The following is a 17500-nucleotide window of genomic DNA, read 5'->3' as shown; positions in this document are numbered from 1 at the left end:
TACATATCCTGAGAATGTAGTGTGCGTAGTTATCTGCCTTCCGTAGCTACGTAACACTAACACACGCACGTGTTCACTACGTAGATAGACACTCGTGACCGCTCCTTCTCCGACCTACGTATCTTTCGTGACAGCACGCGGGAAGAAGGAAGTGGGCTAAGCGGACACGTTTTTCTGTTGGTTCTACGTGTATTTATGTTAAGGTTAAATTGTAAATAAAAATGGAATCACATCGATTATAAGCTTCTGTTTCATTCACTTTTTCAAAAAAGGTTTTTCTTTGTCGTCTGAATTCTTTTGAATATTTTTGTTAAATGTCAATATTTTTGTATCCACTGATAATACTATGTGTATGCATGTAAATATATATATATGTGTAAATTTATACATATATGAAATGAAGTATATGAGTGATTTATAAAGTTCCACCCTTAAATTCATACGATTCAAGGTCATAAAGCAAGCGTATGCATAATGTAGAAAGTGCGAAAGCCACTCGTGATTAACTCCAAGTTTCCAGGATAGAAGCACCAGCATGTGGATAAAATGGTTAATGGTCTAGCTAATGTCCCCATATGTGCAAGCCAGTGCGTATGGATATGCAGGACACGCAATGGGCGTTACGCATAAATAATGCAACCGAGGAGGAACCATCATCCATCCTCGAGGAGAGCCCCATTTAGGTGGCATTCTACTTGCTTCGATGCCATAGTTACCAAGCTGCTTTACTTTGATGACTCAATAAGCACGTAGGATTTAGTAGTCTGAAGTGCTTCTTGAACTTAGATATATCGATCATGAATCTCTCGTCAATTTCTATTGATTATTATCGACCCTTTCTTTTTCCTTTTTATATTGCAAAAAATGTGTAAGTTGATAAAAATAAGAAGTGTTAAAGGATAGAACATCAGTATACAAAAAAGAATTATTAACGTATGTCTTCAAATATTGGGCTGTTTAATTTGAAAGAACTAAGACAAAAAAAGAAAGAGAAAGAAAGAGAAAGAAAGTGAAAGAAAGAAAGAGAGAGAGAGAGAGAGAGAGAGAGAGAGAAAACAATTCTGTCGAAAAGATTTCAGTCCCAGTTTGATCCTCTTCGTACGTTATTCGGCTCCACGGACACATTGTCTGCATTTTATACTTATTTGCACAATTCACGATGATTTTTCGTATGGTTACGCGACCCATCCAAATGTTCGCTCCCTGAAAACAGTTGAGAGAAAAAGGGGCGGAAAAAGTGAACTGGCTCATCTCGTTTTATCGGTCGGAAGATATTAGATTTATTAACGTCCACGGCTAGACACGTCGGATTTATTTTTATTGCCACCACCACCGTACAAACGTTTTATTTACGACTCGTTTTCGTTCTACAATCTTTCTGGGGTCATAGTAAAGTAATGAATAAAGGTATTCCTACAGACATAATTATTAACTTCACTTTGCTGCCATTTAAACGATATAATAATACAAGGATTTAATATTAATTTTATTATATTGTCAAAGTCTATTACAATGTTAAAATCATCTCCCTCTCACGTTACGCAATTATATGCATACGAACATATGTATGCAGATATGTGTGTATATCTTCGGACAAAAAAATATTGTAAATGTAGAAAAAAAAAAAAAAAAAGAAAAAATGAAAAAGGAAAGAAAAAAGGAAAAATAAAGATAATAATTAAGCCTTCTCTCAAAACGATCTTTTTTAAATCATATTTTCAACAATAAATATTAAAAGCTGATAAATAGATTCTTAATGAGTAAATGCTTTTCTATTCGTCCATCGTCGAAAGATACAGAATAAAAACGATTGAAGGAAAAACAACAACTGACACGACATTGTACGCTTTTCTTCGAGTTCTTTTACATCTTCTTCTATTTCTTCTTCTTTTTCTTATTCTATTTTCTTCTTTTACTCAAAATATCGCGAGACATTCCCCCGGAGGTTTTCAGTCATATTCAACTTTTTGATTTCTTGACTGATATATCGAACTGCCTGGAAGAGGGGCCGAAGGGGAGGGGGAAAAGGAGCATTACGCAAGGACAATGAACAGCAACCAGCAGCAGCAGCAGCAGCCGGGTGAATCCCTGGGGATCGTATTACCTTTGATTATCACTCGTTTTGTTTAGAAAAGAGAAAAACGTAGCTTGAAAAGCTTTATTACTCTTTACTACATAATCACGAGTGCGCTCGTGCGTATACTTACTAGCAGGTCTACATAGAAAGAATATCCGTACATATATATATATGTATGTACATATATATAGGGATATATATATATATATATATATATATATATGCATACGTACGTGCATCGTTTAAGCCCATTTAACTATTCGAGATCTCGGCCAGAACCAAAACGACAATAGGAGGGTCCTGTCATCGAGCTTTGTGAATTTCGCAAGGGGCTTTCCATGGGGGTGTTGTACGCAAGTTACATGGGGGTTTGCATAGACTCAAAGTCGAAATGGAAGAGAGAAGGGACGACGTAGCCTACCGTGACGATACACCCGCGCAAAATTCAGTCTCTCTTTTTCTCTCTCTCTCTCTCTCTCTCTCCCTTTTTCTTTCCTCTTATTTTCTAGTTCTTTCTTTTACTCCTCCTTTCACCCCCATTGGCACTCATAGAATTCCATGTCACAATGGCACATCTGGCACATTGGCTTACGCTCCGATTATTGCACTTGATGCTAGGAAATCCATAATATTTATAAAAAATATTGTTAAAGAAAGACCAGAGAGATATTGATTGTTATTTGATGATTATCGTAGAATAACTCTCGTACAATTAATTACTCGCTTTTCGCTTCGATATTTTACATTCAAATTATTATCTACTTTGACCGTATCTCTCGACTAAAATAAACGAATTGATATAGCCATTCGCCTCTTTCATTCGTATCGTTCTGAGTTTCAAAAATCCCTAAAAAATCCAGTAGTTCCGTTTAGATTACTTTGGCTTCGTGGGATGAATTTTAAGGGTTTCGCAATTGCACTTGTCGAATATTAATTTCATTAGTGATATATATATATATATATATATATATATATATATATATACGTTTATAGAATAGCACGGAGGGGTTCACCAATGGAAAACCATATGCATAAATGGTTCAAATAGATGGCATATATTCATAACCTTTTACGCATGGCAAGGGTGATATAATATATTACCCGTTAACGTTATGAAAATGTTCATAGAATGTGAGAGTAAGAGAAATAGATACAGAGAGCATTTGTCCGCTGCAAATTCGATTATACATACATAGTTATATTCGATTAATATTTTATGAAATTTTAGAAGAAATATTGTATATCCTATAGTATTTATCTCTATTTTCGTTTACTAATCAAAAGTTTCACGAACATTATATTTATAAACAGGAGTTCTGTATTTTCTTTTGTAAAAATGATTATTTTTTTAAATGTGAAAAAAAAAAACATTACGCCTTCGTGTCCTTCGTACTTATCCCTTCGGAAAGATATTTACGAGGTCCAGCATGAAGAAGGATGAATAGTAAAAATAAATAATAAATGTCATAATTTGTTAGGTCAAGGGTGCCAAAGGGGATGTTATTCCAGAGTAGCAGACCGTGTAGCTTGAGTTCTCTTCTTGTTTCTCTCCTGTTTTTTTCTTTCTCTTCTTTTTTTTCTTTATCTTTTTTTTTTTTTTTTTTTTTCGTGGCTCATCCGCTCGGCACAAGCCCCCGAGGTGAGCCCAAACGCGGCATCTACCCTTGCCAAGCCGTGAAAACCCTCTACACCCCCCGTTGGCGATGCTTTTTACGCTTACGAACGACTCCTGGAGGCGTGTCGACATGTGCAGCGGAACCGACGAAGGGTGGATTCGCGTGATCGAAGGCCGAGGAGGACGCCCACGGAAATTAGCAAGCCGCGCAATCGCAGAGACACTCCCTGAATAGCTTCTCCATCCTGACGAGAGAGAGAAAGAGAAAGAGAGAAAGAGAGAATGAGAGAAAGAGAGAAAGAGAGAGAGAGAGAAAGAAAGAGATCTATCGAAAATAAAAGCGTAAAAAGCGGACATCTTGATTTTCCCTTTCAACAATCTCGACGATACAAATGCAAGGAGCTTAGAAAAAGATCCAAACGGAAAATAGGAAATCATCCTGAAGAGATTATTGATCTTGCTCCTTTCTTAAAGATAATCAAAGATTTGAGAAGAAAGTATGAACGAAAAATTTCGATGATCTTCGAAAAATTTCTAAAAATATATTTTTAAATCAAACTTTAAAAATTTTCGATCTGTCGATCTAAGATAAATGATAATAATAACCATATGATAATAATTATAATCGTATGTTCTTCGTGTTCTAAGAAAACGCATGATTATCGTATAATCGAAAAAGAATATAAAGAAATATAATATAAAGAAAGCGATGATTTATAGTTACCGAATATGGGTATCGATTAGGCTTCCTCGTTGCCACAAAATAAGCATGACCGGTTTCGTCGAAAAGTATAGTAGGTAGTTATACTAAAAGTACAAACGACTGACTTTTTCGTCGATGCATTCATCCCTGTTAGCCGCAACGAAAGTGACATATAAGCGATAGATTTAACAGGATCAACGATATGTATGCAAAATGGTGGACCATCTGTTGCCCGCGGACACGAGGTGGAAAATTCAACGTGCTTTAGGGTGCATTAAGGTTGATGTCCATTCATTGATCACCATCGTTGCTGAGTTTGCCAGCTATTTTTTTGTTAACGAGCACGATTATACGGATGAACGTTCAAGAAAAGAGCACGAGCTTTATGGCGCGTTGGATATCAAGTCGATTTATTTTTTCGAAGGTCAAATAAATGGATATGACTTGACGTTTCCTATAATCGATATTTTTTCTTATTGATCTCATTGAAGAGTTTCAATATTTTTTATTATTGAAAAAAAAAAAAAATAAAAATCCAATAGGTACACCTATATCTATATAATATTTCTGATTGATTTATTAAGAATATTTAATTTGCCTTTATGAAGGTACGTGAAAGAAAGAGAGAGAGAGAGAGAAAGAAAGAGAGGGTGAATGAGTAAAAGAGAAAGAAAGAGAAAGAGAGGGAAAAAAGATATACATTCGGAAAATCCATATTTTAGCGATGGAGTTAGAATTTTTTTTCGAGTAAAAAGAGAAAGACGAAATAAAGGTGAGCCAGTAAAGGGAAAAGAGATCTAGAAACGCCTTGGATATCTCCTGCGTGATCGTGGATATCCAAGATGAGACGGTGTATGCATTCGCCTAGAGAAAAAGAAAAAAAGAAGGAGAGTACACTTGCGTCTAGTGTTGAGGAAAAGACAGAGACAGAGAGAAAAAAGATATTGAGAGAGATGGAGGGAGAGAAAAAGAGAGAGAGAGAGAGAGAGAGAGAGAGAGAGAGAGAAAGAGAGGGAGAGAGAGAAAAGGAATGAAAAGGAATATATACACGAATGATCACGACTAAGATTATAAAATGGCGACCTCACCAGTAGTAGGAGAAGCAGAAGCAGCAGCATGGTCGTTCTTAATTTCGCTCAGTTCTTTTTGTACTCTCCACAATCCCCTTCGTCGAGTCAGCTTACTACCACAAGCATCCACCAATACCACCGTTTCGCCTTCCTCCGATATTCTACGTTCCTTCCCGAATCACCGACAATCCCTTATACCAAAGGTAGTTCCTAAGGGAAAGCTCGAGAATTCTTTTACGCGACGATTCCGATGAATGCATAGGTATCTTAGGCGTGGTTCAAAAGATGAATGGATATTAACGAACAAATACAAGCTATCTGAAACGGAATACTCCTGTCTTTATTTTGTGAATAGGGAAAAAAAAAATAAATAAAGGACAGATTTGTTAAAGATAAAGAGAATAAGAAAAAGAGAAAATTCATGTGACTATTATTCGTATTAAAATAATAAATATGCAAGAAAGCATAACTTGTCATGGAAAATTGTTTAACGAAATAATGTAATAAAATTTGACGATACAATTTGTAATATTTATTCGATAAGAGAGTGAAATTATCAAAAAGTTTTCTTAGTAAACTTAGCACGTATTCAACAAAGCGAGAATATCGCTAAGCGCTAAAACCTAGTATTCTCGTATCCGAGGAAAAACGTCGATGAATACGAAGAGAAACTTTCTCGGGAACGTGTGTCCGGGTTTATATCGCCGTCGCCAAAATTTGTAGTCCTTTGTTTTTATCCACCGTTCTTCGAGGGGTGCCAACGAGGGTAAGAAGAGTCGTCAGGGTGGTTGTAAGCAACCCCCGTCAAATACGATGTCCAGCTTGTACGCCATATTGGAGGCGGTAAAAGTTTCCTCCAATCGGTACCGGAAGCGAGGTGGTATGGGTAGAAACCACACCCAATCACCCTGACACTTGCCCCACCAGTGACCCGCCACACCCACGCATGTCACGTGCGCACGAGCAACGCTACAGTCGACAGAGCAGTCGTGTGCCTGCAACCGTCTTGTCATCCGTGCTTTCCATTCTGTCGCTCCTATTTCTTTCTCTCTCTCTCTCTCTCTCTCTCTCTCTCTCTCTCTCCTTTCTGTCTATCTATCTATCCATCTCCTTTTCTCTTTCTTTTTATTTCCATCGTTACTTTTTTTTTTCTCCTCTTCATTCTCTGATCTTTCACAGTTTATTTCGCACGTTACCGAGCGGCTTATTTCTTTCTTTATATTTTCCTTTTTATTCGTGAGTATAGAAAGACTATCAGAGTGACAACGGACATAGTTCATTATTCAAACAAGTGTGAATACTTTGTGCTAACGATCAACATATAGCGATATAATAACATTGGACCAGAGTCCAGTGATGTGATAAAAGAGAACACTCTCGATCATACTTTATATCTCGTTCTCTTACTTCTCGAGATGAGTTACGTGCAAGGGGAATTATTGTGACGCGTTTCTTAAGCGCAATGACTATGATAAGCTTCGAGATGTTGAGTCGTGAGACTCTGCCGCTGGAAGGGATTTACCAGCGAGCTCGCGAGGAGATGCTCACTCCGCCGCAAAGTAGCCCGGAGTCTCAGCATCGACGCAACACTGGTAACAACATCACTGATAATACCATTTGCCACGATATGCACCCTCTCGATCAACCTGCCGTCGATCTCGGCTTGCCCCCGCATATTCCGGAGATTCTCTATTGTAAGTGAACAATTTCTCTCGCAGGTTCACGCTTGACGAATCTCTATTATTCTGTTCTATCCATTGTTCTGTTCGATTTTTTCTTTTTTTTTTTTTTTTTTTTTTTTTTTTTTTTTTTTTTTTTTTTTTTTTTAAATAAAGAATGATCGTTAATTCTAATTATTCTTTTTCGTTGCAGCCTCGATACCGAAATGTGGTGGTTGCCAGGAAGCAATCTTGGATAGGTATGTGTTGAAGGTCCTAGAAAGGTGTTGGCACGCGAGATGTCTGACCTGTCGAGATTGTGGAGCAAGACTAACTGACAAATGCTTCGCGAGAAACGGCCATGTCTTTTGCAAGGACGATTTCTTCAAGTAAGCACCAATGATCGTTACAAATTTTATCGCTCTTCTCCTCGTCGTTCTCTCGTTAAATCAAAATAGAAACGAAAATAAAGAAAAAAGAGCCGTGTAGAGTCTTGTCATTTACGTGTGAATGTAATGTGAAAATGTTGTATGTTGTTGGTGTGGCAGGCGTTTTGGGACGAAATGCGCGGGCTGCGGCCAAGGGTTGGCACCATCGCAAGTGGTAAGGAGAGCGCAGGAGTTGGTGTATCATCTGACGTGTTTCTCCTGCGCACTCTGCTCGCGACAATTGGACACCGGGGATGAATTTTACCTCATGGAGGATAGAAAACTCGTCTGCAAGCCGGACTACGAACAGGCAAAGGCAAAAGGTAATTAAATTGTCTGAAGAATAAATTGAAACAGCAGGTAGAAATTAAGATATATATACCCGGAGAGAACTCGATTGGTTACTTTTTTTTATTCGTTTTGACGGATATCCTCGTAAATTAATTAAATGTTCTAAGCGATGTTTAAACGTCCAATAAAATATTTCCAAATTTTGTCGTCGCATTAATATCAATAATAACAATTAAATGTGTCAGAGGATTACGAAAATACTCGCAACGAATTTTAGAGCTGGCCGACGGCGGTAGCATCGATGGAGATCAACCGAACAAGAGGCCGCGAACGACGATCACGGCGAAACAATTGGAGACCTTGAAATTGGCGTACAATACCAGTCCAAAACCAGCGAGACATGTTCGAGAACAGCTCTCGCAGGACACAGGTCTGGATATGCGTGTCGTCCAGGTGTGGTTTCAAAACAGGTATGAATAAGATTTCTAAACATATATATATATTTTATAAGAAAAATAAACACGGAAAAATATCTCCATTGATAATATATATAGCATCAATAAAATACGACTCGTGTATTATTCGCATGATGTAAATCAGGTTAGTTAAGTATTTTCAAGATAAGTTTCTCAATGTTTACGATAGTTTACGATAGAACTCATACTACAATAAAATTAGGATTATTTGTTTTGAAAAACGTATAGATTCGACAAAATTTTCTAGTGTACTTAATTCTAAAACAGCGAGGAAAAAGTATCAATTTACAAATACAACTAAAATCGTTCATTGAGAGAAAAGGGCGAACCTTCGTCCGGAGATAAATTTAAGTGAAGCCAAGGCAGATGAGTAATTGCGAGATGCTGGGAACTCGTAAGAATTCCGTATAAACCGGTAAGGTTTCCGAAGCCCTTTTTAAGGCAAGACCAATCGTGAGACCACAGTTAAAATTAAATGCTTCAGATTCATTAACTTTTCGAGAGAATATTGACAATAATAATCTCTATAGAAAATGATCGATCACGTACGCGATATGATATTCCTTTAAATAGTATCTACGAAGATTGATGGAAGAAAGAAAAATAAGAAAAGAGGGAAAAAAAAGGAAAGAAAAGAAAAGAAACGAAAAAAAAAAATAATCGTTTGAAAATTTCTTTAATCCTAGAACTATCTCTCTTACGCCTATTCTTATTATCGCTTCAAATACATGTGCGCGATACCACGGTACAAAGTAACAAAAGTAGGTAACTATTTATCAAAGAATATTATTTTATCTCACCTCTTTTATGTCTCTATCGCTTTGTACTCGAAGAAATCTCGAGAAGAATATCGAGAGAAATGTTGCAAAGTAGTAACTTCTGCAACTTTCTAAGATCGACGTCGTGATCGATAAGCCGATAAGACGAGATTCGAACTTATAAAAGTTTTCTACGCGTGCCGATTGTTCAATCCGTCGAGTTTTAGATAATAATCGTAGAAAAAAAATAATCGCTTACTCATTCTACTACCGGAGTGCAGCGATCCTATCCGCTGTTATATATTCTTTTATTTTTTCTTTATCATCGATAAAAAATTATATACAAACATACAAGATCGGAATAGAATGAATCATTCGTGTTAAGGAGAGCAAAGGAGAAGAGACTGAAGAAGGACGCCGGTAGGACAAGATGGTCGCAGTATTTTCGAAGTATGAAAGGGACAAGTGCTGGTGGACATTCACCTAGGCATGACAAATTACTCGACAAGGACGAACTTAAAGTTGATTTGGATTCGACCTTCGGCCATCACGGTATGTAAACAATTAATGTATTCCTCTTCGTTGTTCGTAGATCTATGTTTGAAAAAAAGTTTGAAAAAAAAAGAAATATATATATATCGTATATGTAGATATGTATACCCGCGAAAACGCGCGAATTACGTAAGTTCTTTCGAAAAAGAGTCGTTTCTTCGTCCCATGCGAAAGACGAGTCTCGTTGAAGAAAACGAGTCTCACGAAACTCCATCTCCGCAATCGCTTTATCGCTCGCAAGGTACCTACAAGGGAAGAGAGGACGATCTTCGTCAAATATTCAGGAGATCGCAAAGGCTAACTGCTGGCTTGCTATACCTGAGATTTTGGGAAGATTGCGGATTATCCTTAAATTTATATCCCCCATTAGCTGTAAGCCCTACGCAAAGTTCTTCGTTAAAAAGGCCTACGCAAAAGTTTTTTGTTAAATATTTAAAAGACCGATTTGAAATCGATGTCATTGTTCGAGTAAAGAAATTTTTCTTTCGAATAGATATAATATATAAATATGTTATCAGTTTATTATTATTATTATTATTATTATTATTATTATTATTATTATTATTATTATTATTATTATTATTATTATCATCTTTATTATACATGTAACAGAAAAATGAAATATATATATATATATATATATATATATATATATATATATAAATACGTATATATAATGAATTCATCTAGGCAAGGACATTGCCAAAAAAATGATCAAAGGGATCGACGATTAAAGGCTGAGAGAAGTTTATAAAATTTAAACGAGTCATTATAAAGCGTCCAAGCACGAAGATTCGTTAATAATTCATAAAACAATCCATTCTCAATTCAACGTGTCAGAGAACGCTTCTTTCATGTTTGTCACGTCGCGAAAGTGGAAACGAAATTGGTGACACGTGCATTCCTACTAGGACAAGAATTATCTTCGATCTAGAGGCACGGCTTATCTTCCCTCGATCTTTCATAAGCCGAACGTCGGGGTATTATTCGGACGAGTAGAATTATTATCGCCAAGACTAATCATGCTAGACAAGTTTTATCTTTTCTATCTTCACGACTAATGCCTTCTGTTTGATTCGGTCACTCATTTACGCTCACTTCAGATAACTGCGTATCTTTAATTTCTTAATATAGTATTATTAATGTCGATCTACTGGTAAAAAAAAAAAAAACAACACGTAGGTATACATGTAGGTACTTATTCGTAACAAATATCTTGTTTTTTTAGATTTGAGTAACGATAGTTACGGAACGGTCGTGAATATGGGATTGGACGGAGAAGGTGCGAGTCCAGGTGGTGGTGGAAATAGTGGTAGCGGTGGACCACCTCGTAGTTATTTAGGTGCAACGACACCACCTTATCTATCGACATCCAGATCGCCGTCCTTACCACCACAATTTCCATACCCACCGGATGCAGGTCTTTCAGTATACACTACTCTCGGTAAGAAATTAATAAAAATCAATTAAAAAAAAAAAATAAATAAATCTTTCTATTCTAACGTTTAATTAATATGAATTTGGTGATATATCGAAAAAGATTTTTAAAAAGCCATCGAATGTTCTTTACAGGAGGTCCAGGAGGTATGGTACCAGGACCTGCATCGGATCTTAGCAACGAATCGAGTGGGGGTGGTGGTGGTGGCGGTGGTGGTGGCGGCGGTGGTTACCCCGACTTTCCACCCTCACCGGATTCCTGGCTTGGAGAGCCACCCTCGCACGCTCATCACCACTCACATTACGCCACATAACCCGCCAAAGCCGAACGAAATCGAATACCGTCTAAAATAATGCAACGCTACGGAACACTTACCTGACGACAGACTCTCCTTGAGATTATTACAAATGAGAAGAATCACGTGTCCTCGGATCTCTTCCGTTAGGGTCGTCGTTGTTGTCGTCGTCATCGTCGTTCTAGCCGATTACACATTTATGTCAATGTACTTACGACAAGTAACTACGCGTTGCGATTTATTCGAATTCATTTATGTACAAATTCTATATTGCCTCGAAACGAAAGGGTAATAAAAAAAAAAAAGGCGCGAAATTGAAAAACAGAACGGTTTGAAAATTACGAAATGAATTCAAGAAAGACGCTCGAGTAATACAGTAAATCGAATATAAATTTTGGGTGATGATAGTAATTTAAACGAAAATTTATTATCGGTAATTCGGTATCATTGTAATTATTTATTTGATACTATTATGACTTTGTTTCAATCGAGACTTCAAAATATATTCGTGACTTCGGTCTATTCGAAAGCATCGCATGAACGATGAAAAAATTTTATGAATGCACCGTTCTTTCTCGCGCCAATAATTGAAAGATTTCTATAATGAAAGACAGTAATGAATCTTATCGTAATAATCGCGATCGACGTTCTCTTATTTCGTGTGTATATTTGACGTCATATAAGTATTATTTATATGTAAAATATAAAAATGTAAGAGTATCGAACGATGAAGTACTTGAAAAAGAAAAGAAAGAAAAAACAAATGGAATTCAAGTACGAAATCTTAACGATCTATAGCTTGACTCTCTCATGATCAATCAAACTCTATCTTAAGACGTTTTAACGTTGGTTTTTTCCATTCAAACAAATGCGAAAAAGTGAAGCGTCCCTACCACCAATCACGTACGATCTAATGACAACACGACGGAAATCAAAGGCGACTCATCGCGAGTGTATTAAATTTAACTCGTGATAAATGAATTTCGGCGTAATATTTCGGGAGATGTAATCTGGAAATTCCAGCATCGATGAATTGTCGCGTAAGTAACGTACACGAACATGCACGGACGTATCTATTTATCTATCGTTATCGAGCCGGTAGCTCTTTCAAGGTATTGATCGTGTATAACTATCGAAGTCAGCTTTCGTGGAAATTCTTGCGTAGCTCGGAGTCTCATAAACTTGAAAGAGAAAGAAAACTCGCGTAGCCATATTTTGTGACTATTTGAATGGAATAGTCCAAATATATTATGGAATATTTTCTTTCTGTTTAACGACATAATTAGAAAAAAAAAAATTTATATCTTCTGGTAATCTGTCTATTTTGAAAGATATTTTAACATTCAATATTTTTATCAAGATAGAAAACGATCGATACTTTTACTTATAGATACCATTTCTTAATAGATACGTCTTTATTTCCCCCGAAGTATCTGTTTAGTTGTTATATTTAATATCGTGTGTTCCGTATAAGTGATAAATTTTTAATTGAATCTTTTGCCCAAATTTCTAATTGACATGGGGCTAGTAATTTGATTTTTTTCTATGAAATGTTTCAAGCAGAAATAATTGAAATATTCTTACTGCGTTTCAAAAAGACACATTGATTACAAATTCTAGAAGATTAAATTCAGAAGAAAACTATAGTTATCTTCGTACGAGTGTCATATAAATGATCAATAATTTTCTTTAAAAGATAAATATTATAAATCGATGTCCGATTAACAAATGAAGTATTAATTCTAATGAGAATTTGTAATCAAAAGTAAAACACGATTCGTAGGTGAAGATATGTGTTTTACAAAAGATATACTTTTCTGAGAATCAATGAGCACAATTATTTCACCATACGGATTATCTCTTAATCGTTTACACTTTTCAAAAGTTAGAACGTTTAGTCATTTCATTTACATAAAATAGTACAAAGGATATATTCCATGATCAAAGTTATTATTTTCTAAGTATCTAAATCATAAATACAAGAGTCGATAATGCAGATCCCTTCGTTGATACTTGTAATAAAATCAAATTTTACTTGTTCGCAAAAATTTACGATCGATCGATCATACTGGAACAAAACAGATTGAACAAATCGTGATAATCAAAATTGCAATTAGTTTATAGAAACTGAAAATCGAAAATATGTACATGATCAAAATAATTGTTCTGGTTTCGATCGATAATGAATAATATCGAAAAATAAAATCCGGCGAATGATATAAACAACTTTTCGTTCCTTCTGGTTTATTTCAAATTTTATACGCGTTCTTCGAAGAAAACAAAGAAACAAAGGGAGATAGAGAAAAAGAATGAACAAAAATAAAAGTACACAGATGAATTTTATTGTGCACATAGATAAGGTGCGATAATGTTGCGAATCAAAGGAAAAAAAAAAACAAAAAAAGAAAAAGAAAATAAAATAAAATAAAAGGGATCTCTTTCCGCACCATCATCGGATTTTCTACAAGTTTATCGATGATAATTCTACGTGCATCTCGTATCATTAAATGAAGCATATAATCGCGTATATTACATGCGGGAACTGTAATCGAAACTGAATCTTTATCGATTCGTATCTCTTGCATAAAATTTTTGCTCAATGAATTCTTTCATTTTTGTTTTTTTTTCTTTTTTTTTTTTTTTTTTTTTTTTTTTTTAACATCGGCTCTCTAAAACACTGTTGTGCGTATTAATCGCAAGTAACACATTCGATGTTCTACATACGTACATAGTATATTTATATTACGTATTATATTTATATACGTATTATATTTGATATATAGATTAAAATATATAAGAATCGTGAATCTATCTGCGGTTAACTCGAACAAGATAAGATATCTAATTTCAGAAAAGACAGATATATTCAGAATATAAGTAGGAATTCATGGAACGATCAATCGACCTCGAAAAATCAAACTGAGATTATACGTAATTGTACGATTGTACGTAAAATAATTGTTTTTGGTTCGTCTTATTCGATTTCTAAGGGGAAAAAAAAGGAAAAACGAAAAAAAGAAAAAAAAATACACACTCATCACGTAATTGCCATCAGATTTTGATTACAGTTCTTGATCATATATAGCAGCGTGCTACTGAAAAAGTGTCACTGTAGAATTGTATATATGTATACCCCTCTTCCTAATCATTTTGCCTACAAATTCAATTATCATGAGGAAAGAAGCGAAGAAAAAGCGTTAAGAAAGATGTATTAAACGACTAAGAAAGAGTGAAATGTTGTACAATATGAAGAAAGAAAAAAAAAGAAAAAAAAAAAAAAAAAAGAAAAAAAAACTGATTTTGTGCTCCTCACCGAACTTGACGGACAAAAATATGCGTGTGATTATCGCAGCAGTTCGCAACTTCACCGAAATCGGTTATTACGGATCTTTATATTATTATCTAGTCATCAAGTGATAATAAAAATTTATCATAATCTATGTTAATTCGTATTTTATTCGTATACCAATGTCGTTTCGGTAATGAAGCGCGATCTAGACGAAGCATTTGTCCATAAATTAAAAATTTAGTATAATATTTTCTGTGTAAGGAAAAATAAAAATAAAGAATAGGAATAAATGCGTCTAAATAACGAAAAAAAAAAAAAGAGCATATTTCAAACCGCAAATATTAATGGCACTTTATTTATGAAGACTATGTACAGATGCCGTATAATGATGCACACCTTTAAACTCGCGAGTGTGATTTCATATAATCGATAAAATAATTAATTGAAGAATAAGTTCATAATCAAGAACTTACTCTATAGGAAAGAAAATGAAAAAAAAAAAAAAAAAAAAAGAGAGAGGGAGAAAGAACTGTCACTAACGCACGTATAAATCAAAAAGGATTTATACAATGTTTTGCGTGCAATCTTTCTCCATAAGTATATACAAATATTGTATTATACAGTCGCGTATTTTAAAAAGCACAAAAATGGTTTCATTCTCGTTTCTTTTCCAAAACATTTCGTTGTAGTAAGAAAATATTTTTTTTTTCTTTTGTTTTACAAAAATTACAATGATAGAATATCGCTGTTATTAGTACTCGTAACATTATACGTGTCACTTCGAAATGTTTCGTTTAAAAAAAATAACAACAGTCTGTAGAATAGTATAACAGTTGGATTAAAAAATACGTAACAATAAAAACTGGACGATGCGTGGTGGACAATTTGAAGATTAACGCAAATTGGTTAAGTAAAACCTTGTCCATTTTGTATCTGCGTTCTCTTCTACAGACATATTAAATTTATTTTGGTTTTCATATTTATTTTTCTTTAGTTCTCCAATGGTTCATCGTACGTTCTCGTTTTCTTTAGTATACTTTTAGTAATCATCAGTTGTTTAGTGATTGCCTTTTCAACATTTTTCTTGTTTTTGTTCGAGGTCGATAAATGTTGAAACGTATCTTCCAGGGCTCTTCTCGTTTTCATTAACCTCCGTTTCAGCATTTCATTTTCTTGCTTGAGTGCTTCTATTTCATCAAGACCTATGAGATTCATCAATAAAAAAATATTACTAATTATAATTCAAATTTTTCATTACAAATGAGCTCATAAACGTGGTAAGCGAACAGATTTTCACGTTGCATAACATTTTTTGTTTTTTTTTTTTTTTGTTTTTTTTTTTAATATAAGCAAAAATAGTATATTCTGAATGGTATTAAATCATTGACTAAAAATATATAAAGTGCTAAAAATACGAAAAGAAATAAGCACTGATCGCTAACTTTTATCTAAATTAAATAGACTACAACAAAGCACAACAATTAAATTGTTTATCTGAGATACATACTATATTTATGTCCAGCTAAAATTGCTATAAAAGCAATAAGATATAATTAGTGAAGAAGTTGTTACATACATACATACATACATACATACATACCAGACATACATACATACTTATATATATTTATCTATATAAGTATGTATATACATATATATGAATGAGCAATATTACTATGTGAAAGAGTATAAAATCTCAAAGATAAAATCTAATAAATTTAAACGTACCTTCGATTGGCAATGGACTATCGCTGTCTACCTCTCGAACAGCAGTATTTCTATTACCGTTGTCATCATCGCTGAGTAAATTAGTCATTGATTCGGTAATCTTTAAAGTATCTTGTAGTGGTCTTACTGTGGTAACTGCTGCATCACTTTCAATGCCTAAGTCAGGTGAACAACTAGATTTACTCCGTCCACCGAGAGTTTGATAATTTATTGGTTGCCAATATTGCGAAGGCTGTAATAATTACAAAAAATGATTCATCAATGATTCTTTTATTAAAAGACTCATTGACATTTGTAAATACTTACATTATAGGTTTGATATTCTTGAATAATATCTTCGCATGTTTGTTTCAATGTGCTTTCTGTTGGTATAGAAGAAACACCACTTGAACTTGGCGCTGAATCGCTAGTTTCACAAACAGCAACGTGTCTTCGTAGTTCTTTATTAGTAGCTTCGAGTTCTTCCATTCTTGCTCTATGCGAATCATTGATTTGATTCAAATCTGAGATCTGTGCAAAAAGAAAATTCCATATGTGTTATGTTGATTACTTAAAAAAAAAAAAAAAAAAAAAAAAAAAAAACCAAAAAAAAAAAAACAAAAAAGAAAAGTCATGATGAAAATAATAAATAATTCGATAAGCGTATACCTCTTTATTAAATTTATCTTGCATTAAACGAACAGCCATATCGTATCTGTTATCGGTTTTTCGTACTTCTTGTTCAAGTCTTAATTTCTCGTTAGTTAATTTCGTATTTTCGACGAGAATTTGACTGTGTAAAAGAGTAAGATGATCTAATTCTTTTGTCAAGGCTGATATTTTCACTTTGGCAGTTTCGTTGTCCTCTTCCATCGTTCTGATTTTTGATCTCAACTAAAACATGTATATAAAAATGATTACAATATAATTAGATTATTGAAATCTAAATTTAATTAAAATAAAAAACAAGGCATTAATTACTCGTTCGTTTTCTCTCTTAAGTGCCATTAACATTTCCGCTGTCTTCTTTTCCGTGTTTTCTTTATACTGCAAGAGTTCAGCTTTTTGTTTAGTCATTTCAGCTACCATACTCTCCACATCGGCTATTTTCTTTTCCAATTGTCCTTTACGTATACTGTTCTG

At 34.5% G+C, this 17500-nt stretch overlaps 2 protein-coding genes across 10 annotated transcripts in view; one reads left to right on the top strand and one right to left on the bottom strand.

Annotated features, from left to right (window-relative positions):
* Positions 1–15179, top strand: part of LOC124947194 (LIM/homeobox protein Lhx3) — a 34680-nt gene extending 19501 nt beyond the window's left edge. The window contains exons 2-8 of one of the 3 annotated variants that reach the window (XM_047489005.1): positions 6712–7159; positions 7338–7512; positions 7663–7874; positions 8120–8312; positions 9462–9628; positions 10857–11072; positions 11201–15179. In XM_047489005.1, coding sequence (XP_047344961.1) covers positions 6928–7159; positions 7338–7512; positions 7663–7874; positions 8120–8312; positions 9462–9628; positions 10857–11072; positions 11201–11379 — 1374 coding nt within the window. In that variant the 5' untranslated portion in view covers positions 6712–6927 and the 3' untranslated portion in view covers positions 11380–15179. The remainder of the gene's footprint in view (positions 1–6711; positions 7160–7337; positions 7513–7662; positions 7875–8119; positions 8313–9461; positions 9629–10856; positions 11073–11200) is intronic. The other 2 variants (XM_047489003.1, XM_047489004.1) reach the window with 2 other exon arrangements.
* LOC124947191 (interaptin) overlaps positions 14976–17500 on the bottom strand; it is a 20125-nt gene continuing 17600 nt past the window's right edge. For 6 of the 7 annotated variants that reach the window (XM_047488997.1, XM_047488999.1, XM_047488995.1 and 3 more), the window contains 6 exons: positions 17339–17500; positions 17027–17251; positions 16685–16888; positions 16379–16610; positions 16158–16181; positions 14976–15852 (listed from right to left, as the gene is read on the bottom strand). The exon at positions 17339–17500 is cut by the window's right edge and continues 126 nt beyond it. In XM_047488997.1, the coding sequence (XP_047344953.1) occupies positions 15641–15852; positions 16158–16181; positions 16379–16610; positions 16685–16888; positions 17027–17251; positions 17339–17500 (1059 nt within the window). In that variant the 3' untranslated portion in view covers positions 14976–15640. The remainder of the gene's footprint in view (positions 15853–16157; positions 16182–16378; positions 16611–16684; positions 16889–17026; positions 17252–17338) is intronic. The other variant, XM_047488996.1, reaches the window with a different exon arrangement.

Source organism: Vespa velutina, chromosome 2 (assembly GCF_912470025.1).
Source record: "Vespa velutina chromosome 2, iVesVel2.1, whole genome shotgun sequence".
In the NCBI taxonomy this organism is placed as follows: domain Eukaryota; kingdom Metazoa; phylum Arthropoda; class Insecta; order Hymenoptera; family Vespidae; genus Vespa; species Vespa velutina.
The sequence above is the reverse complement of the archived record's forward strand: the minus strand, read 5'-3'. Positions and strand labels throughout refer to the sequence as shown.